This window comes from Aphelocoma coerulescens, chromosome 1 (assembly GCF_041296385.1).
Source record: "Aphelocoma coerulescens isolate FSJ_1873_10779 chromosome 1, UR_Acoe_1.0, whole genome shotgun sequence".
NCBI classification, from domain to species: Eukaryota; Metazoa; Chordata; class Aves; order Passeriformes; family Corvidae; genus Aphelocoma; species Aphelocoma coerulescens.
Window position 1 is genome coordinate 77,218,024 of NC_091013.1, and position 18,051 is coordinate 77,236,074.

Consider the following 18,051-nt stretch of genomic DNA (forward strand, 5'->3'; position numbering starts at 1 on the left):
ACATTTATCAAATATAAATGTAATAATCCAGATGAGCACTTAATTGCAGAAGTATAATCTTTTCCCATTTTTTAGAAGTTGCCACTATTTCACACTAACCATTAACAACAATCAACCCATTGATTCACCTCCACACAAAACAGAAATATTTTTCAAAGGGATGTGGGCAAGTAGATCACCTAATCTTTTACTGTGTATTCAGAATATTTTCCACTTACAGTTGAGCATAAAAGAAGTAATTTAATGCAAATTTAGTTCACAGAGAAAAATAGTAAAGTAGTGTCATGTGGCACAGTGTAACAGAAAAATGTGTATTCTCAAAAGACCATCAATAAGATTCTGAAGATACACTCTACAAGGAAATAGTTCAACATGTTTTCACACAGGTAGACTTTTTCTTAAGTCTTCTAAACACAAAATGGAAAGTATTTAAATCAGTTTGTTGAAACACTCATTACTTGTCACAAACAGAAGTGCAGAGCTGATCAGAAAAGCAAAAAAAGATAATGTATCCGTTACCCAAATGATAAAGATACTGCAACAATGCAAATAAAATAATGAATATGTAATAAATACCTACTGCTGTAGTTTCTATGTATTTAATTACCATTGTATTTCAGTGAGTGCTGTTGTCTGCATCATTCTATCCAACAAAGGAGGGATGTCCCATTGAACAGATTGGTTAATGCTCTAGGGCAACAGATGTCTACTGGAACTGCAGGAGACCAGCAACTGGTGGCCTGCCCATCTTCTGAAAACTTTCAATAGACTCATGCATATGTTCACACAATAGGGCATGTGGTAGAAATGCAAACCTCTTTTTAACCCTTTTATATGCTCTCTTTCCCTCTCAACTGATATATGAAGGTCTTTGTTTTGGACTTTTTTTTTTACAGGATCCTTGGAACACAGGCTCATGGAGTACACAGTGTTTGTTCTTCAGCCTAACATCCGAACTCAAAACATACAACAAAATAGATTAGAAGCTTTATAAAAACAGACGGGCTAGATCTGACACACTGATAACTGGTTTTCAAAGCTCAAAACCTTTGACTGTAACACATTCCTATTTGAGAGCACCCTAATGCTCAATCTTACACTATGGGTATCTTCAGATAGCCCATAATGGAGCTCCTCCTATTTCTACAAACACGGGAAATTTCACCCATTGTATGGTATAATGGGAAGGTGTCTAATTTTGTTTTTCCTTGAAAGCTTTTTCTACTAGTCACAATGATAGCTTATTTGCAAAAAAAAGGTAAATACCTGTAACTTAAAAGTTGAAACCTCTCCTTCTAGCCAGCGGGCTAGAGAGAATTTGTTCTGTTGATGGCTACTGCCTACCATTTTCAAATTGAAAGCACCATTACTGATGCTTTCAAAAGTTCCTTAGTAGAACGCACTGTGTGAGATCAATGCTCTTTAATATACTTAGTCTTAGCACATAACTGTTTTTCTTTCCCTCTTTTTCCAAGAGACACCCAAAGTGTGCAAATCTCAGCCGACACACAGGCCAGCTCGTTGTCCAAACGCAAGCTGACAACGCTGCAAACACCAGAAAGGTGAACCATCCCGTTTGTGCAGAGAGAAGCCCCTATACTTACGTTGGCTGGAAAACACACAGACATTGGTTTCTCGTAGCTGTTCCAGAAGCAACTCCTTAACACGATTTCAGCTGCAGACTTCAGGCAAGCAAGCAGAACAATGAATGGACGAACAGATGGACCCGCGATGTCTTTGCTTAACCTATTACTGAGCGGCCGCGGAGCCAATCACGGCCCGCAGAGCTCACAATTAGTTGGCTGGGCAGATGCAAGGCAACCTCCCCACCCTGCACCAGGTTCGGAGGTTTCTAAGATAAGCAAGTTGATGTCATTCTCAGGGTCTGCCCCGGGCAGCATGTGTATTAACGAGGGGTGTGCAGCAACAATAGGCCATACAAAAGAGACTAGCAGGCAGCTGCTGTATGAGAGCCAGAGTCATTAGGGAGCAGGCTGCCAACAAGAAACACCTGGCTTGGGCAGACTTCAGCTTCTCCTCATTGTTTCTAATTCATGAAACAAAGAAAAGAATTATTTTTTAAGTAGTAAAAATTGTGAGTTTATACTAAAATGTATCAGTCTGAAGGAATATAACCCCTTCTATTACAGAAACAGAAAGTTCTTTGTCAGGAAAAATATTAAAGAGAAATAAATCTATGAGTAGCTATTGTAGTCCTCTTTTCTTGTTAGCAAAATTAATCATAGTGGTATGAAGCACAAGGAGGTATGAAAGGAGCCCACACTAAACACTGAAATGTATTCAGGAACTGCTTTCTGAATTTTCTGACAGTTTTCTACATTAGTCAATAATTGCAACAAACTTGCATTTACACACAACTCGAAGAGTACTTGGGGGTAATTTCAAAGGAGGGGGTGAAAGTGTTTAAAACGACATAATATTAATATATGGAATAATGGATATTTTTAAGCGGTTGAAACATTAGAGCACTTGATAGAAAGGAACTAAGAACCACTCTTTTGTTCTGGAGTCACTTATATTTCTTTGCAACAGAACATCTTTCCTTTTTTTTTTTTTTTTTTTCATAGATCTGTTCTAGATGCCAAGATCTTTCCATCTCTTCTCAATGACAGAATATTTGAACAGAAGTCTGGAGCTAGGTTATAGCTAACTCTTTATTGTTTTATTTTCAATTGAAGTAATCCACATAGAAACACAAACTCCAGTCCACATCTCCCCTCACTGCCCAACATTTCCAGTGCACAACACAGACATTTAGCAACATAACCCTAGCAAGGTTTGATGCTTGATAAAAAAAGGTGGTGTCCTGTGGACTTTCAAATAAGAATTTGCCACTGCTGATAACTTCAATGAAGATAGGTCAACACACAGAGGGAAGGGATTCTGCATTTGCAAATGTTCATCTGAATGACTACTAGAAAAGCGTATTTACTGAACTTCAGCATCATTACATGACTAAAAGCAATAATGAGAGCCACAGAGGCAGCTGTCCTCTTCTGCTTGTGAGGACAGGCAAACTGCTGGGAAATATCTACTGTGATTAAACAGAAGAATGAGAATAGGTTTGTTAGAACTGTTTCTAGAAACTTCTCAAGCTTTATATGGATATTAAAGCAATTCAACACAGTAAATGAAATCACATACCATCATGCTATTACACTGATGCATTTATCAGGTGCCCAGATATTAAACTTCAAAGAAGAAACCCCAACTATAGTTTCTCTGCGCTGTCCATTAAACACTCCCAAAACCAACTACTAACACCACAATTTTGGATCTTTTAAGTCAGAGGCAGGAGGAGACTCCACACTAATTTCTGCCACTGTGAATACAAAGACTGAGAGAAAGCTACCCACGAGCACAGTGGGATGCCTGATCCCCAGCACTGGATTAAGCCTCTTTGCAAACAGCGAATAAAAGCAGTGATCTGAAAAAGCTAATCAGTCCCTGCTGTGGTATTTAGACTACCTCAGTTGCCGGTATTGGATAATGTTAAGCATATTAAAACTTCTGTAGGCAAAATTGGAAGCCAGTCCAGTTCATCTATGTCCAAGAACTGCACTTAAATGCAAGCAGGATCACTTGGCTAGTCATTTGTTATCTCCCTGATTAGAGCCAGGCATTTCTTTTGCAATAGCAGAGATGCTTGCTTTGCAGAGACACATATGATACCCTTTATATACATCTGTAACAGAGAACTCTGTGGCAGAGAAGGGCTGTACTTAGGGCTCTACAAGCACATCTAGTAAAAGTGTATGAACTGGCTTAGAAATCTGCCTTAAAAATAATGTTGTAAGAAGTTCACTTGCAAATATCTGCCCCCTCTATATCTTCTACAGTAACAACAAGAATACCATCCTGTTCTGTGTACCACTCCAACTCTCCCCATACCAAGTACATGTCTTCAGGGAACCAGGGATAAACTTTAGTTGCAGATTAATGTTCATGCAAACACCATGCTGCAGCACTACGAGCAAAGTGAGAATGGATGCAATCTGAAGACTTACATTATATTGTCAAATTTACAGTATTTTAGCAAGCTAAAGTTGTGTGAATTAAGAAGACATTTTCTAATTATCTTGTGCACAATATCGGTTACTTAAACCAGCTGCCTCCTCTGGAAGCATCTTCTCAGCTCCTCCCTAAAAGAAGTTGGGTTGTTGAAGGTTTACAAGGTGTCAGATTGTCCTATTAAATCATGCCTGTGATGACAGAAAAGCATTCATATCAAGGTTTAACCAGTACATGAGGCTTCCTTGTGGGAATGATGAGCTCACCAAAGACACTTTAGTATGAAACACTGTGGCTCTGTCATCATATCCGTGAAAGGCTGTAAGAACAGAACCAGAAGGTACACAGCACAAAAGGACAAAGCAAGTTCTACTTCTTGAGCTAAAAGCTCCAAATCCAAAAACTAGTTCAACAGCTTCCTATTACACAAAACACAAAGAGGAAGTAAATTAAAGCCAAACACAGCAAATGTAATAGCTCCTTCAAATTTCTGGTCTTGCAAGATGAGTAAACTATAAAAACCTCTTTTTGTGGCTGCTAGGTATGGGACATTTTGCACAGTGCTTGTCAGGTCCCTAGTGCCACTTTAGATTAAATGGCAGGCCAGCACAAAATCCTGAATTGCCTGGAGGTCATAGGCTCGGAGACTCCATGGGGGAAGGAGATTTCAGAATGGCACAGAGGAAGGGGATGAGATGCTGCAGAGAGACACAGACCAGGGTGTTTCTTGGTTTGGTTGAGGGGTGGGAAGGAGAGCATCCCCTTTACCCCCCCACACTGCCCAGTTTGGTGTGAAAAGCATGCATGGAAGGATCAGAGAGACCAAAGGGGGGAGAGCTGGAGCAGCTGGGAAATTCAGACAGCAGAAGCTGAAGATACTAGGGAAGCACTGCTATAAGGCAGAAAAAAAAAACCTAAAAAAACTAAAAAACCTCAAAACCCCAAAAAACTAAAAAAAAAAAAAAAAGCTGCTAGTTCCAGCCAAATCTTGCTGTTTCAAGTATATTGAAAACAAAACCTTATTTAAAAAGAAATTATTTTATGCAAGCATATGAAGTGGTCATTCTGTCATTCTGTAACTCCAGTGGTATTACTGCAGCAATTAGAAAGACAATTTGTCCCATTAAAGTATTTAATTATCTTTTATTGTAGAACTTTATGCTAAGCCTCCTCTAATAAATGATGCCTTTGTAAGAACACACTGCAAAAGTTAAATCAACCATGTACCATTGCATTTATGAAATAGAAATTAAGGTTATAGGCTACAGACAAAACTCAGCCAAAAAAATATAAAAAATGTACATTTACTGTTGTACTTGGGAGCTGCAAAGGAAATGCTTATCTCTAAACTTACAAGGGGACAATACAAAAAGAATATTCCTTTCAAGTTATGTGAAGAGATGTAAACTTAAGTATCTTAAGTAGAACGCTTGAAAGAAGTTCACCTAGTTTTGAGGAGTGGTAAGCGGTGCTCTAGACTGGATCTACACACAGTCAAAACCAGACAAAAACCTACCACCACTCCACAGCCATACAAAGGAGTGAATTAAATGACCCATAAAGAGTGCCCAGAATTCAGAAAAAGAACTGATATTATGATAAAGATGACCTAGAGAATAACTAAGCTTTAAAAACCCCCATATTTTAAAATAAGGTTCAACTGTATTTTCAAATGCAGTGCAATTGCTCTGTAGAAAAATACACACTTTCAAATGCATTAAAACAAAGTGGGGAAGAGTTCTTTCACTCTTAGAAAAAAGACTATCTCTCTCTAGTTATACTTAAAATTTAAAAAAGCAGAGATGCATTTTCCAGCATGGCATTATTTAAAAGAAGGTCAGAATGTCTAGAGTTTCTGGAATAATCCCGTTAGATCATCAGTACATTGGCTGCATGCAAGACTCGAGCAAACCACTGCAACATATATCAGGATGTGCTCTGAGGTTTTGAAGAGAAGTGGAAAACCCCAAGCTTTATCACAAGTAGCGATTACCTTTTTGCTAACCACAGGTAAACAGATCCAGTCTTTGCTTGTCTGCCAGTAGACAAAGGCAGTGACTGTGAGCTGTTCATCACAACATGACAAGGCACCCGCCTGCAGCTGCAGTTTGCCTACATTAGGAGCCCAACAGGCTTGAGCCCCACCAGCCAACTACACAGAAAGCATAAAGCAGCATTCTGCAATACCAAAAAACACTGGTGTCACCCCTCACTACCACAATGAGATGTAGCACCTGAAGTGAAATGTATTTTCTGAAGCAGATTTTAATTTTAAAAGTCAATAGTTTTGATCATGTAGCAAAACTCCACTATTTACCTAAGAGGATGATGAAAAAGTCATTGCCTCAGTACCATAACTTACAGATATCCATTGCAGGCATGGATACCTAAGCAATGCTCCTTTCACAGTATCACAGAATCGCTGAAGTTGGAAGAGACCTCTGTAGGACATCAGCTCCAACTCCCCTGCTCCAGCACAGCCACCAAGAGCCAGCTGCTGGACCCTGTCCAGACAGCACCTGAACATCTCCAAGAATGGACACTCCACAACCTCCCTAGGCGGCCTGCACCAGTACTTGGTCATCCTCACAGTAAAAACGCATTTCCTGATGTTCAGATGGAATAGTCTGTGCCCACTGCTTCCGGTCCTGTCCATGGGCACCACTAAAAAGAGGCTTGCTCTGTCTGCTTTGCACACACTGATATTTACACACATTGGTAAGAAACCCACAAGCCTTCCCTTCTCCAGGCCAAACAATTCCAGGTCTCTCAGCCTTTTCTCCTAGAGGAGATGCTCCAGTTCCTTCATCATCTTTCTGGCCCTTTATTAGACTCACTCCAGTAACTCCACGTCTCTCTTGTACTGGGGAGCCCAGATTTATCTCACCAGTGCCAAGCAGAGGGAAAGGATCGCCTCCCTTGACCTGCCACACCACCCCTCCTAACACAACCAGGCCACTGCTGGCTGGCTCCAGCATGGCGACATACAGCAGGCTCAAGGACTGCCCCATCTTTAAGTGGATGCTCCAACTCAAATGTGGTTAAACCCCAGCACAAACATACAAGCCACTATAACCACATCTGCACAGGCACACCAGGGCATGCACACAGAAGGATGATCACAGAAGTCTTGTTTCCAACAGCAGTAAGTCACATGTCTAGAAATTCTTGGGGTTTTTTTTTGGTAATACACACAAAGCTCTACCAGAAAGTATTCATGGGTTTGCAAGCCAGAAAGCACTGAAACCTCCTTCTATGTGCTAAAGTGGCTGTTGGGCAACCACTCTCATCAACACCATCTCATCAACTGTGAAATGCACTGTCCATTTCTGCAACAAAGGGGGAAACAGTGCTTACTTTAAGATTGTAACTGTTTAATTTATTTTTAAATTGTATTATTTATGAATTGAAGCAGACACTGAAATACAAAGCATTCCAGGGGAAAAAAAAAGTTTCCACCAATACATACATGTTAGATTTGATCTCCTCTCACTTCCAGAAAGAGTCACGTTGCCTGCATGCTTTCTGAGCATGAAAATTTGAACTGTCTAATTAACTTTCCCTGTGACAATACTGGGAGGCCAGACAATGCCTACAACTGTACGAAGTGTATACCATCATGCTTAGCAAAGTACTTTTATTCAAATTTGTTCTGTCAGAAGAAAATCCTCTAACAAAACTAACACGGTTACATGAAAAAAAAAGTATTCTCTTCATTTAAATACACTTAGCTAGTCAACCTAATATCTTTTATCTGTGCCACAGACTATTGTTAAGAGTTTGAAAGGTTCGTCAGAAGAAAATAGGCCTCTCAAACTGTCTACAGACATGGCCAGGTTGTGTTTCAGGCCATGCTGCTGGCAAAAGAGCTCCATAATCTCCAGGGTTCCTGGACAGAGTTCAAGGTGTTGGTTGGACTCTGTGTCGCCCTAAATGGCTTCACAGCGTTATGCTTATCTGAGAGACAATTCCTATGCCTGTACCACACGGCTGCAGTTGTCCTTTTGGCCTGGAGCCTTCTGCGAGAGAGCTGCCAGCAGTGGATTTTCTGCACGACTTTCAGCCTTGCCATTTACTCTCTATTGGGATGAAAGAGTCAGAGGACATGTTACAGTTCAATTTTTTACCTGGATTTAGTAAGCTGAGAATCAGGGAGGGCAGAGATGATCATGTGGTTTGTCAGACACACTTAGTACATAACTGTTTTTTACCTTCTGGGGTAGCTTTTAATAGACCTGACAACAGCCAGATCTTACACAAAGTGGGTTACTGTAGCTGCAAATCAAAGTTCCAAATGAACTTGGATTTTTGGAATGAAAGAAAATAGCTGCACAGAAGTCTTACTACGTAAGTATAGCTTTTCTTCAGATTTACTGTATTCCTGAATCCAGGAAAGACCATCAGAATGTCTCCACACCAAGCTACATACAGGCTTTGAAATTCTAGTATTTTACATGTTAATAAAACAGCTTGCTCATGTTTAATAACCTAATACATCACAAAGAGACAAACTGTGTTAGTGATTTCACATAATTTTCCCGGCTATTTGCAGTCTCATAGTCATTCTGAGTTCCAAAGTCTGCAACTTTTAAAGTAGTAATTAATATTGCTGATCAAATTTTCTTATAGTTAGTTGAAAAGCACTAGATTTTAGACCTGTGAGTCCATGCACAGATTTCTTTATTAAGGCTAGCCTTTCGAGCCCCCTGTTCTTCAGAGTCCTTGTCATGAAGACAGATCTGATAACGACACATGCAAATGGAAATACTTCATTCAGAACTGGTGATGCTATTAACATTTAGTATTAAATACTTTAGTTTGGAAGGAATCTCTGGAGCTCAACTAGTCCAACAACCCCCATTTAATACAGGGTCAGCTAGAGTAGGTTGCTCTGTGCCTTTTCCAAGTCAACTTTTGAGCATTTCCAAGGCTGGAGATTCTACAACTTCCCCAAACACCTACCCCAGTGTGTAAGTGTTCTCATGGTGACATTTTTCTTCATCTTCAGCCAGAATTTCTCCACTATACCTTGCCAACTGCTGTCTCTTGTCCTTTTGCTATGTGCCTCCAAATAGAGTACTTTGTCTTCTCCAAACCCTCAAATTACAGAGCTGAAGACAGCAATAAGATCCCTGTTAGTCTTCTCTTAAATAAGGCTGAACAAACTCAGCTCTCCCAGTGTCTCTCCTTGTTACATGATGTACTTCAGCCCCCTAATCAGCCTGGTAGCCATCCACTAACCTTGTCCCTGTAAGGCAGTGTCTTGTCCTGTCCTTTAGAGACCAAAACTGGACTCAGTGCTCCAAATACAATCTCATCAGGGCCAAAAAGAGGTAAATGATCACTCCACTTGACCCTAGGGCAATGCTCTTGATAATATGGCCAATTCATAAATAATATTTAGCCTTATTATCTGTTTCTGCAACATCATCTTACATTTATCAAGGACTGAGGCTTTACTTTCCACAATAGGATCCCATGTCAGCAGATGAACTAAATCCTATTTACAATACCCACTGGAGGCATCTGTTTTCAGTCTGTCCGCTACAAACATTTTCTCGTCAGAGCTCTCTCACAGGCATAATGAAGAGTGCATTCAAGCTGCAGATGAACAATTCAAACTGCTCACAGAAGCAGCGACAAAGATCAACTTTCAGATGATGATGCTTATTTCACACTAATGAAATACCTGAGGTCTCTCTTGCAACATACGTATATATCAAAAGCAAAGTGATTTGTAACACACTAATGTCCAAAATTTATCAAGGTGTCCCATTATAGAGTGCTACCACAGCCTTATAAAATTTTGGAGCTGCCAGTTTCATGAACAAATCAGACTGCAGACTATCAGCAAATACTGAACAAAACCTTAGGAACAGACCATGCACAGTACCAACACCATTAAAACTTACCAAAGAACAATTATTCTTGGTCCTGAAAAAAACTGGCTGCATAATTTCACAATGCAAACACAAACTAAATCTCTGTGAGATCTGCAGTTTAGTTTCTCCTAAATTATCAGGCAAGGGTGGTTTACCAAATTTCACTTATAAGCAATGGTCAATTCAGAGAAGAGAGCAAAGAGCTCACACTAAAGTCGTGACTTTGAATGAGTCCTGGCAGTAAGATCAAGCTCCAGGAATTGGGCACTACCTAAACGCATTTAGCCACACAGTCTTTTGCTGGAACCAGATGAAAGTCCCATCAATGTATGCATGATACTATGCATAGCAGATGCTATTTTCTTCCACACAACAGCTACAGTAAAAAACTATGAAAAGACAAGTGAACAAGTGGCTGGGGAAACAGCAGCTGAAGCAAAAAACTCTGATTTCCATCTTGCACCAGAAAGCATGGGCTGTAGCTCAGCAACAACTTCAAGAAACTCAGACTGTAATCCCAATAGTGACAGTTCCAGAAACTCTAATCCAACTCACAGCTCAGCAAGAACAGCAAAAGCCTAGTTGGCAGCCCAGCAAGAATCCCAGAAGCAGCTGCTACAGAGAGTTGTGAACCCAGGTACACAGCCCTGGGCACTTGTACATCACAGTCCTTCCCAAGCCAGAACAAACCATTTCCAGAGGTGTATCTGGCATTACAAATAGTATGTATTAGAATTATTGCTGAAGGAAAAATCATCTGAAGTTTCCAAATTAGTTGAATGTTTTAAGGTGGAATAGCCTTAGGGGATGTTGCTGCAAGCTATGAGGCTCTAAGGCTCTCCACTAAGATAAAGTTGAGATCTCCATGAGAGTGTTTATGGCACTTCTTAGAGGACTGTCTCTCATCAAGAATGAGGTCATGCATCAAATCTGGAAAGATCAGATAACTCAGCAACTCAAATATTAGCTTTACAGATGACAAAGGACTGAAGAGACCTGTTGAGAGTCAAGGCACCAACTATAATGGCAACTCTGAGAGCAGAGATGAATAATGAGATACCAGCTACTTACGCGAACAGTTTCAAGAACAAAAGTAGACTAGGAAAGTAGCTTCTGTTAAAGGAAATGCAATCTGTCCCTTTTCCAGACAATCTCTGCCAAACCACCAAATTTCATTAATTGTAAGATAAAAGGTCTAAGTCACAGCAACACTGAAATTTTCAGTTCATCACAAAACTTCAAAGCTTCATGGGCCCGATTCACTGATTTCACAACTTAGCACATTACTTTTTACAGTTCATAAGGGAGCGTGGCTCACACAAATAGTCATTTAGGAATTATCATGTGAATTTCTGTCAAGTAGCAAATGGCTCAAGGATTTTACTCCTTATGATGCTCCCTAGACTCTGAGCTTTACCTACTCACAACAAGCAAAATGCTTTTCAGGTATTTGCAATAACCTGTGTCACATTAACTGAACACCTCCAGCTTCACTGACTCTTCAATCTCTGGCACTCCTCTGCAACTTTCAACCACCTCCCAAGACATTCCTTTCATACCAAAAGAAATTACTCTATTTCTTCCATTGGGAGGATTAATAACATCCATTAAACTTTTCTGTACTCCCAATCACTGAATGTCTTGCCCCTCCCTCCTTTCTACCCACTCTTTTCTCAAAATACCAACTTCTCATAAAGTAAAATCCCTCCTCCTGAATAAAGCTCTAGTTTCCTCATTATCACCTGAAGAAAACTGTAATTTTAAGACAGAATACATTTTAAATACTTTGTAATGCAGAAATTTTATGCAAAGAACATCTTTATCCTGAAAGAATTTAGAATCAAATAACTTTGGTCTAAAACAGAGGTACTGGGAGCTACATTTATGAACACATAGGCGGTTTCAACATTTAAAGGACAGCAGAACCTGGGATGGTCTAGCATTCTGCTCTGTATCCATCTACCCATACACACACACATACATATAAATATATAAATAGACAACCACCCTTCCAGGGAGGAGGATGACGTATGTCAAATTTTAAAGTGTTACACTGGTATCATAAATCAAGCAAATACAACCTCAAAATGGCCAAGCCATCAGGAGAAGTAGTCTGGTGCACGCTGTGACATAAGCCTGGAAGAATGATGAATCTCACAGTTGCAGAGGGTGAGCTACGTTAGTCCCGAGGGCAAACTTTGAAAATGTCTCATCTGGACCTTTCGAGTCAGGAGAGCAGAGCTGCAAGTCTTAAAATTGAGGTATGCTTTCAAAACATTCTCATTATGCAGCTATGACTCAAGAATGAATGGAGCTTGAGTTTTCCAAAGAGCTAAAATAATTCTTTAACTGGTTAGTACAACATCCTAGCAGAGTGCGAAAGTCAGAGCCAAATGTCAAGCCCAGCACTTTGTGCTAAGCAAAACACAATTTGGATTTTTGGTAGTGCACGCTAAGCTTTTTACATAAGGAATGTGATCTAACCTGAAGTAATCAATCCTGATAGGTAAAAGAGAAATGCCTGGTTCATCTAAGCAGAAACCCCCAAGGTTATGAAAACCTCCGTCAATTTCTACTCACCACTAAATAACTTGGTAAGGAACATGTTTTTGACAGAGCCCCAAGCTGTTACACAAAAACATTTAAAGATGAAGGGCTTTTCAATGAAAAATCTCCTTTAGCTCTGGAGATCTGCCTAGTCCACAAGACACAGAAGAAAAAATACAGACAGTGAGAAAAAAAATTAAAAAAAAAAAAAAAAAAAAAAAAAAAGGATGAAGAAAAAGGAGTGGGGTGGGGGATGGAAGAGGGAGTGAAATGCCTCATAACTCTACCAGGAAGGCAATTATGAGCAGATTACAATTGATTTTCTATCTATTTTCTAACTGAAAATAACTACAGTTTGAGGCCAGGAAGTAAGAAAAATGACTCTGATTCTCATTACACCATTTCACCTCTGCTTTTTTTATACTGTACTTTTAACATATAATTTAGCAATTAAAATGAAATGCCAATTCTCTCAAGCATAAAAATATGGGCTTGTTCAGTTAATAGGTTTCTTGATTCAAACATATGGTAGAAGTAGTACATTTATTGTAAATATTTAGCAAGCTTGGAGACATGAGGCATTTTAAACATAACTATACATGATAAGAGATATAAAGCATCACCATACAACAACTTCAGTCCGAGGGCAGAAACGCTTCAGTCTCTTCATAGAAACAACTCTCTGTAGTCTTTGTACATCATCTGTTTCTTACACTAGCTCAGACAGAGTTTTCACTACTCCAAGTCAAAAAACAAAGTGTAATCACGTCTATCACTAATCAGGCCGCTGGCTAGCTCCCATGGCAACAAACACTATGGAAATGACTGAACGATGAAATATCTCTTGAATAACTTAGAAATACTCTTATCTATGACTACCTAGCTACATGTGGTACACTGCTTCACAGAACAGCAAAAGCTGCAGAATAATACTTACAGAAGAGGAAAAGCGGGAGTTTTACATCACACGTTTTCTACCCTTCCTCCTAGTTACTATAAAGCACTCTCCCCCTTTTTCACTACTGTTACTCTCTCTGAAGCATTTCAGCTTTTAAGAATTATTTAAAAAACAAATTATGAAGAGATTGATCATTGGAGGCTGAGACTAGAAAAATCCATTGATTTGCTAAGATCTGTTTTAATTAAAAAACAAAGGGCATCCAGGGAAAAAAAATGAAACCGACTCTTTAGTTCTCAAGGGCAGATTTTTTTTTTAATAACTGGTTCAAGGCAGAAGTTAGAGAGATGATGCAGAAAATACCAAACAAGATTTTATGACTCCTGTAATGAAAGAAGTCAAACTAAGTCACACATCTCTTTTCTACCAAATGGAGTTGCTTAGCTGTAGCCATTTCTGAGTACAACAAAACTGACCTGAGTCAAACAAGTTCCTCATTTTACTTCACACTGACTTTGAACTGCTTTTTCTCCAGCTTGCTTAAAGAATATTTTCAATTGCACATAGGATGTATAAGATATCACAAAATAAAATCACATAAGGTTTTTGACTTACCTATGTAAAACTGAACAGTAAATACATAGTAAATAGGTTTCATCAAATATCTAACTGAATCTCCAATCTTTACAAGTCCCACCAACTGCAAGCCTAGTTTTCTTCAAAAATACCAACAGCTCTGTAACACCAGTAATGTTTTTAAAGGTTGGTACAACCCAGAGAAGAAGGCAGTGAAATCACTGCAGCAGCGTTGTTCAGCACAGCAGTCAGCATGAAATGCACAATCTGCACAGATGAGTCAAGTCTGGATAATCCCTTCATGCTCTGTCAGGTTGAGAGTATGGGGTTTGTTTTTAAATTGCATGCCTTCAATAAACTCCACTTTTCTGCATTTACATTTTAACACAGTATTTTTTAAAGCACGTTTTGATTTGCCCATGTGTAAAAATACTGTTAGAGGAATTCCATCTATCAGGACCTCATAAATAATAACTGCCTTTTTAAAAGGACTGCGAATGGTAATGGTAATTGTAGCTCCATTGGGTGGCTGCTGCCCAGAAGTCTGGTGTACTAATAAAGGTGTAATAACCATGGTAAGATTTGTAGAGAGATGAAATACTTCCAATTGGTTCAACTACCTCCATTAGGAAAAACCAAAAAGGAATTTTTTGAATTCTTAAGAGTAATTAATAAAGGCTAATTAATAAATAAAGAAGGGGGAGCAGGGAGAGAGAAAACACAAAACTTTCCCCCTAGTTCCCTGAAATAGCTGTAAACGTGTTTTATACTGACATAACACATTCTCTTTAAAATGCCAACGTTCTTGAGTTCAGATTCATTCATGACAGATTACACTCTGTTCAAGTGTAGTATCACCCTGGAGCATTGCCAGTTAGAAAATTCAGTTCACTAAGATATATCTAATACAATCCTTGAAGAAGTCTTACCGTCAGCTCACTGGCTTGCTATATGGGCAAATGTTATGTGGTAAGGAGACAGTGGAAGAGAAAGAACCCTGCTAGTTTGAAAACCCAGACATACTCGAATGGTTTATTTTCCTTCCAGATCAAAAGACTGTGCTACTGCTATCTTAAGTATGTTGTTAATTGCATAACCCTAAGAGCCGCAATTATGAGTTATGTCTCCACTTTGCAAAAACAGATCAAGAGGACAAGACACAGTAAACAAGACATTTCAATACATCTGTTGTTCAAAAACTGAGGTCTGCTGTTCAGTGGGATGGATTTACTTAACCCAACTTTCAGCAACACCATCGCTTAAGGGCTGTTTGGCCCTGTCAGAGGTACCAAACCAGAGCCAGGCACGGGAGTGTCAGACAGGGCCAGGTCCGGCTGCAGAATGTGCTGCACAAGCACAGCCCGGCGGAGTTTCCTCCCCCGGGGGCATTATAAAATAACGTCACCGCTCCACAAATACAACCGTACATGCCCGGCGCTACTCAGACATGCCTGCAGAATTAGGTCCAAAACACACAGGTGATTGAAAATTAATTTTTACGAGAAATTACAATTTAGAAGCCACAGCCAGATCTGAGAATGGTGAAACCAACACTTATTACGGTTCGGTTAAACAGAGCAAGCCAAATATGCAGCCGGTTCTCTCACACAAAGCGGAGGGAATAAAGCTACACTTTCTCACACAATTATTAAAAACAAAACACCCACAAAAACAACCCCGAAAGTCAGAAACAGGGGAACGGCAGGGTAGGTAAAGTACCTGAAACAAGTTTTAAATTCCTTGTCAGGCTCCCGATGTGCCAGGTACGCGTGTCCCTCGGGACAGCCGCAGCTCCGGCACGGCCGCGGGCGGGGCGCGGCGCAGCGGGCGGGCCAGACCGGCGCTGGGCAAGGGGGCACGGCTGCCTCGGCCCGCGGCTCCCGCCAGGGTGGGCAGCGAACAGGTCGGGGAAAACTTTCCGGAGGGACAGGGCCTGCCGAGGCGCGGGGCGATCCTGCCAGCCCCTCGGGGCAGAGGGCCGGGGCTGTCTCCTCCCGAAGCGCCACCGCCTCCGCCGCCCGGGCGACCTCCACCCGGCGACCTCGGGGAGGCGCCGGGGGCAGGGCCGGCGCGTGTGTCAACACGGGGCCGCGACGCGGGCCCAGCCCCGGCAATGGGCGGCGCCGGGGCGGGAGTGCGGAGCGCGGCGGCCGCGGCCCGGCTCTCCTCTGCCGCCATCGCCAGGGCCCGCCCGGGGCCGCCGAGTCCCCGCGGCCTCGCAGCCACCCACCTGCAGCACGCCGGCAGCCGCGAGCTCGCCTTCACCTCGCCTTCACCTCGCCCGCCGCGGCGCCGCCGCCCGCATCCCCTCCGTGCTGCGGGAGGCGCTCCGCGGGGCCCCGCCGGCCGCCGCCGGGCCGCCCCTCGCCGCCTCCCGCCGGGCACGGCCGGGGCGGGCGGACGGGGGGCACCTGGTGCGGGGGCGCCACGAAACCCGGCGGGGGAACCGCCCGGCCCAGCCTCGGCAGCGGCCGTGAGTGGTGGGCAGCCGAGGGACACGGGTCGCCCCCCGCGCCGTGGGCTCCCGAAGGTTGCCGCGGTGCCCCCCTCCCAGAACGCCGCTACGTTACCGGCTGGGGCCAGCGGGGAGGGCCTGGGCGGCGCGGCCTGGGCAGCTGGTCCTCCGGCCCGGCAAAGGTCCTGCCGCCATCGGAGAAAAGCTCCGGGTGCTCACGGGCGCTCGCTGTGCAAGTGTCCTTGTGCCCACCGCCCCGGCTGTGCAGGTGGAGAGAGGGCGGTCGGAAAGCTTTTCGCCAAGGATCACGAACTCCCTCTGTGACAGAATTGGTAGAGACCTTAATTTCCGTCCCGTGTTCTAATTACGAGGTGTTTCCTCCCACCCCGCAGTTACTTTTATGCAGTTGAAGTAATCTACCTCTCACCATCCCACCCAGCCTTCTGTGCTTCTGCCGAGGCGGCTGAGCGCCAGGAGCTGCTTAGAAGATATGAATGAAAGTCTGGTGGTGTGATTACGACTTGTAGCTGATGGAGCATATCGTATATAAAGATAAGACATACAGCTATTGCTACTCACAGACTGCAAATGTGTATATCTATCTATCTATCTATCTATCTATCTATAACTGTTACCCTCCCCTATTCTACTATTGCAATTTATAAAAACCTCTTCTGGTACCCAGCAGAAAATGGGCTAAATTCTAAAAATTTTGCATCCAGTTTACACAAATTCTGCACAGAAATACGAGCTTAAAGGACCACTTTGCAGGGGTTATTTTTTCAATAAAACGTGATAGATTTGCCTGGACAAAAGATTGTGGCGGCACAGGGCTACATTGCTTTCCTATGTAAGTTTCCATAAACCCTCCCTCTTAGACCTGACATAGCCTGTAGAGTGATGGCATGATTTTGTTCGTTTGACTCATTCATTACAAAGTCTGATGAATTTTTCAGTGGATCTCATCCCCATCCTAGGTACAAGTTCAGAGGGTTCAGTTCATGATGTAAAAGGCCTCCTCTCTTCCCTGGTTAGCTACTTAGCTGTACAGAAGGAATTTGAGGCCTCTACTTAAAAAATTAAAATGCTCGTACCCTCTGTCCCATATGCTGATGCTGTTTCAGAGCCAGAGTGGTGTCCAAATGTGACTATGAATATTAATTTAATGGGGGAAATTGGTGAAAGCAAGATGAAAGAATTAGACACTTGCAGTGCTACTTTGCTGCTTATTACGGAAGCCTTTGCCGGTGATTGAGGAGCATATGAGTCAGTTAAAAGCACTGCAGTGCTGGAGAAAATGATTCTCAATTATCAGAATAAGAGAGAACAGAGCAATATGGAATTGATTTTGAAACTACTTAAAATCACAAGAGTTTCACATTAACTTTTTTTTCTTAGTATACTATGGCTCCTCCTGAGTTTGTCGAATGGATCCTTTTGATCTCATCTCCTGTTGATCTTGTGATTCTGTAAACCTACAGTACGTTGCGAGTGATTAAAACATACCACTCATAGGCATGAGTTACGTCTGCTCAAATGGGAGGGCTACTCAAAATGAAGCGAGCTGCTTGATGTCACTGCACTGCTCACTGGTAAAGCCTCATGTCCTCCTCATTGCCTTAGGAAACAACTTGCTTCTCAATTAAAATGGGAATAGGATT

At 41.9% G+C, this 18,051-nt stretch overlaps 1 protein-coding gene across 3 annotated transcripts in view; it reads right to left on the reverse strand.

Annotated features, from left to right (window-relative positions):
* Positions 1-15,944, reverse strand: part of ZC3H12C (zinc finger CCCH-type containing 12C) — a 44,613-nt gene extending 28,669 nt beyond the window's left edge. For 2 of the 3 annotated variants that reach the window (XM_069014261.1, XM_069014252.1), the window contains exon 1: positions 15,655-15,944. Coding sequence is in view for 1 of the 3 variants with exons in the window: in XM_069014245.1 (XP_068870346.1) it covers positions 1,605-1,628 (24 nt within the window). In the remaining 2 variants the exon portion in view is untranslated. Of the gene's footprint in view, positions 1-1,604; positions 1,907-15,654 lie in introns of those variants that run through there. The other variant, XM_069014245.1, reaches the window with a different exon arrangement.
* Positions 15,945-18,051: the final 2,107 nt, after the last annotated feature.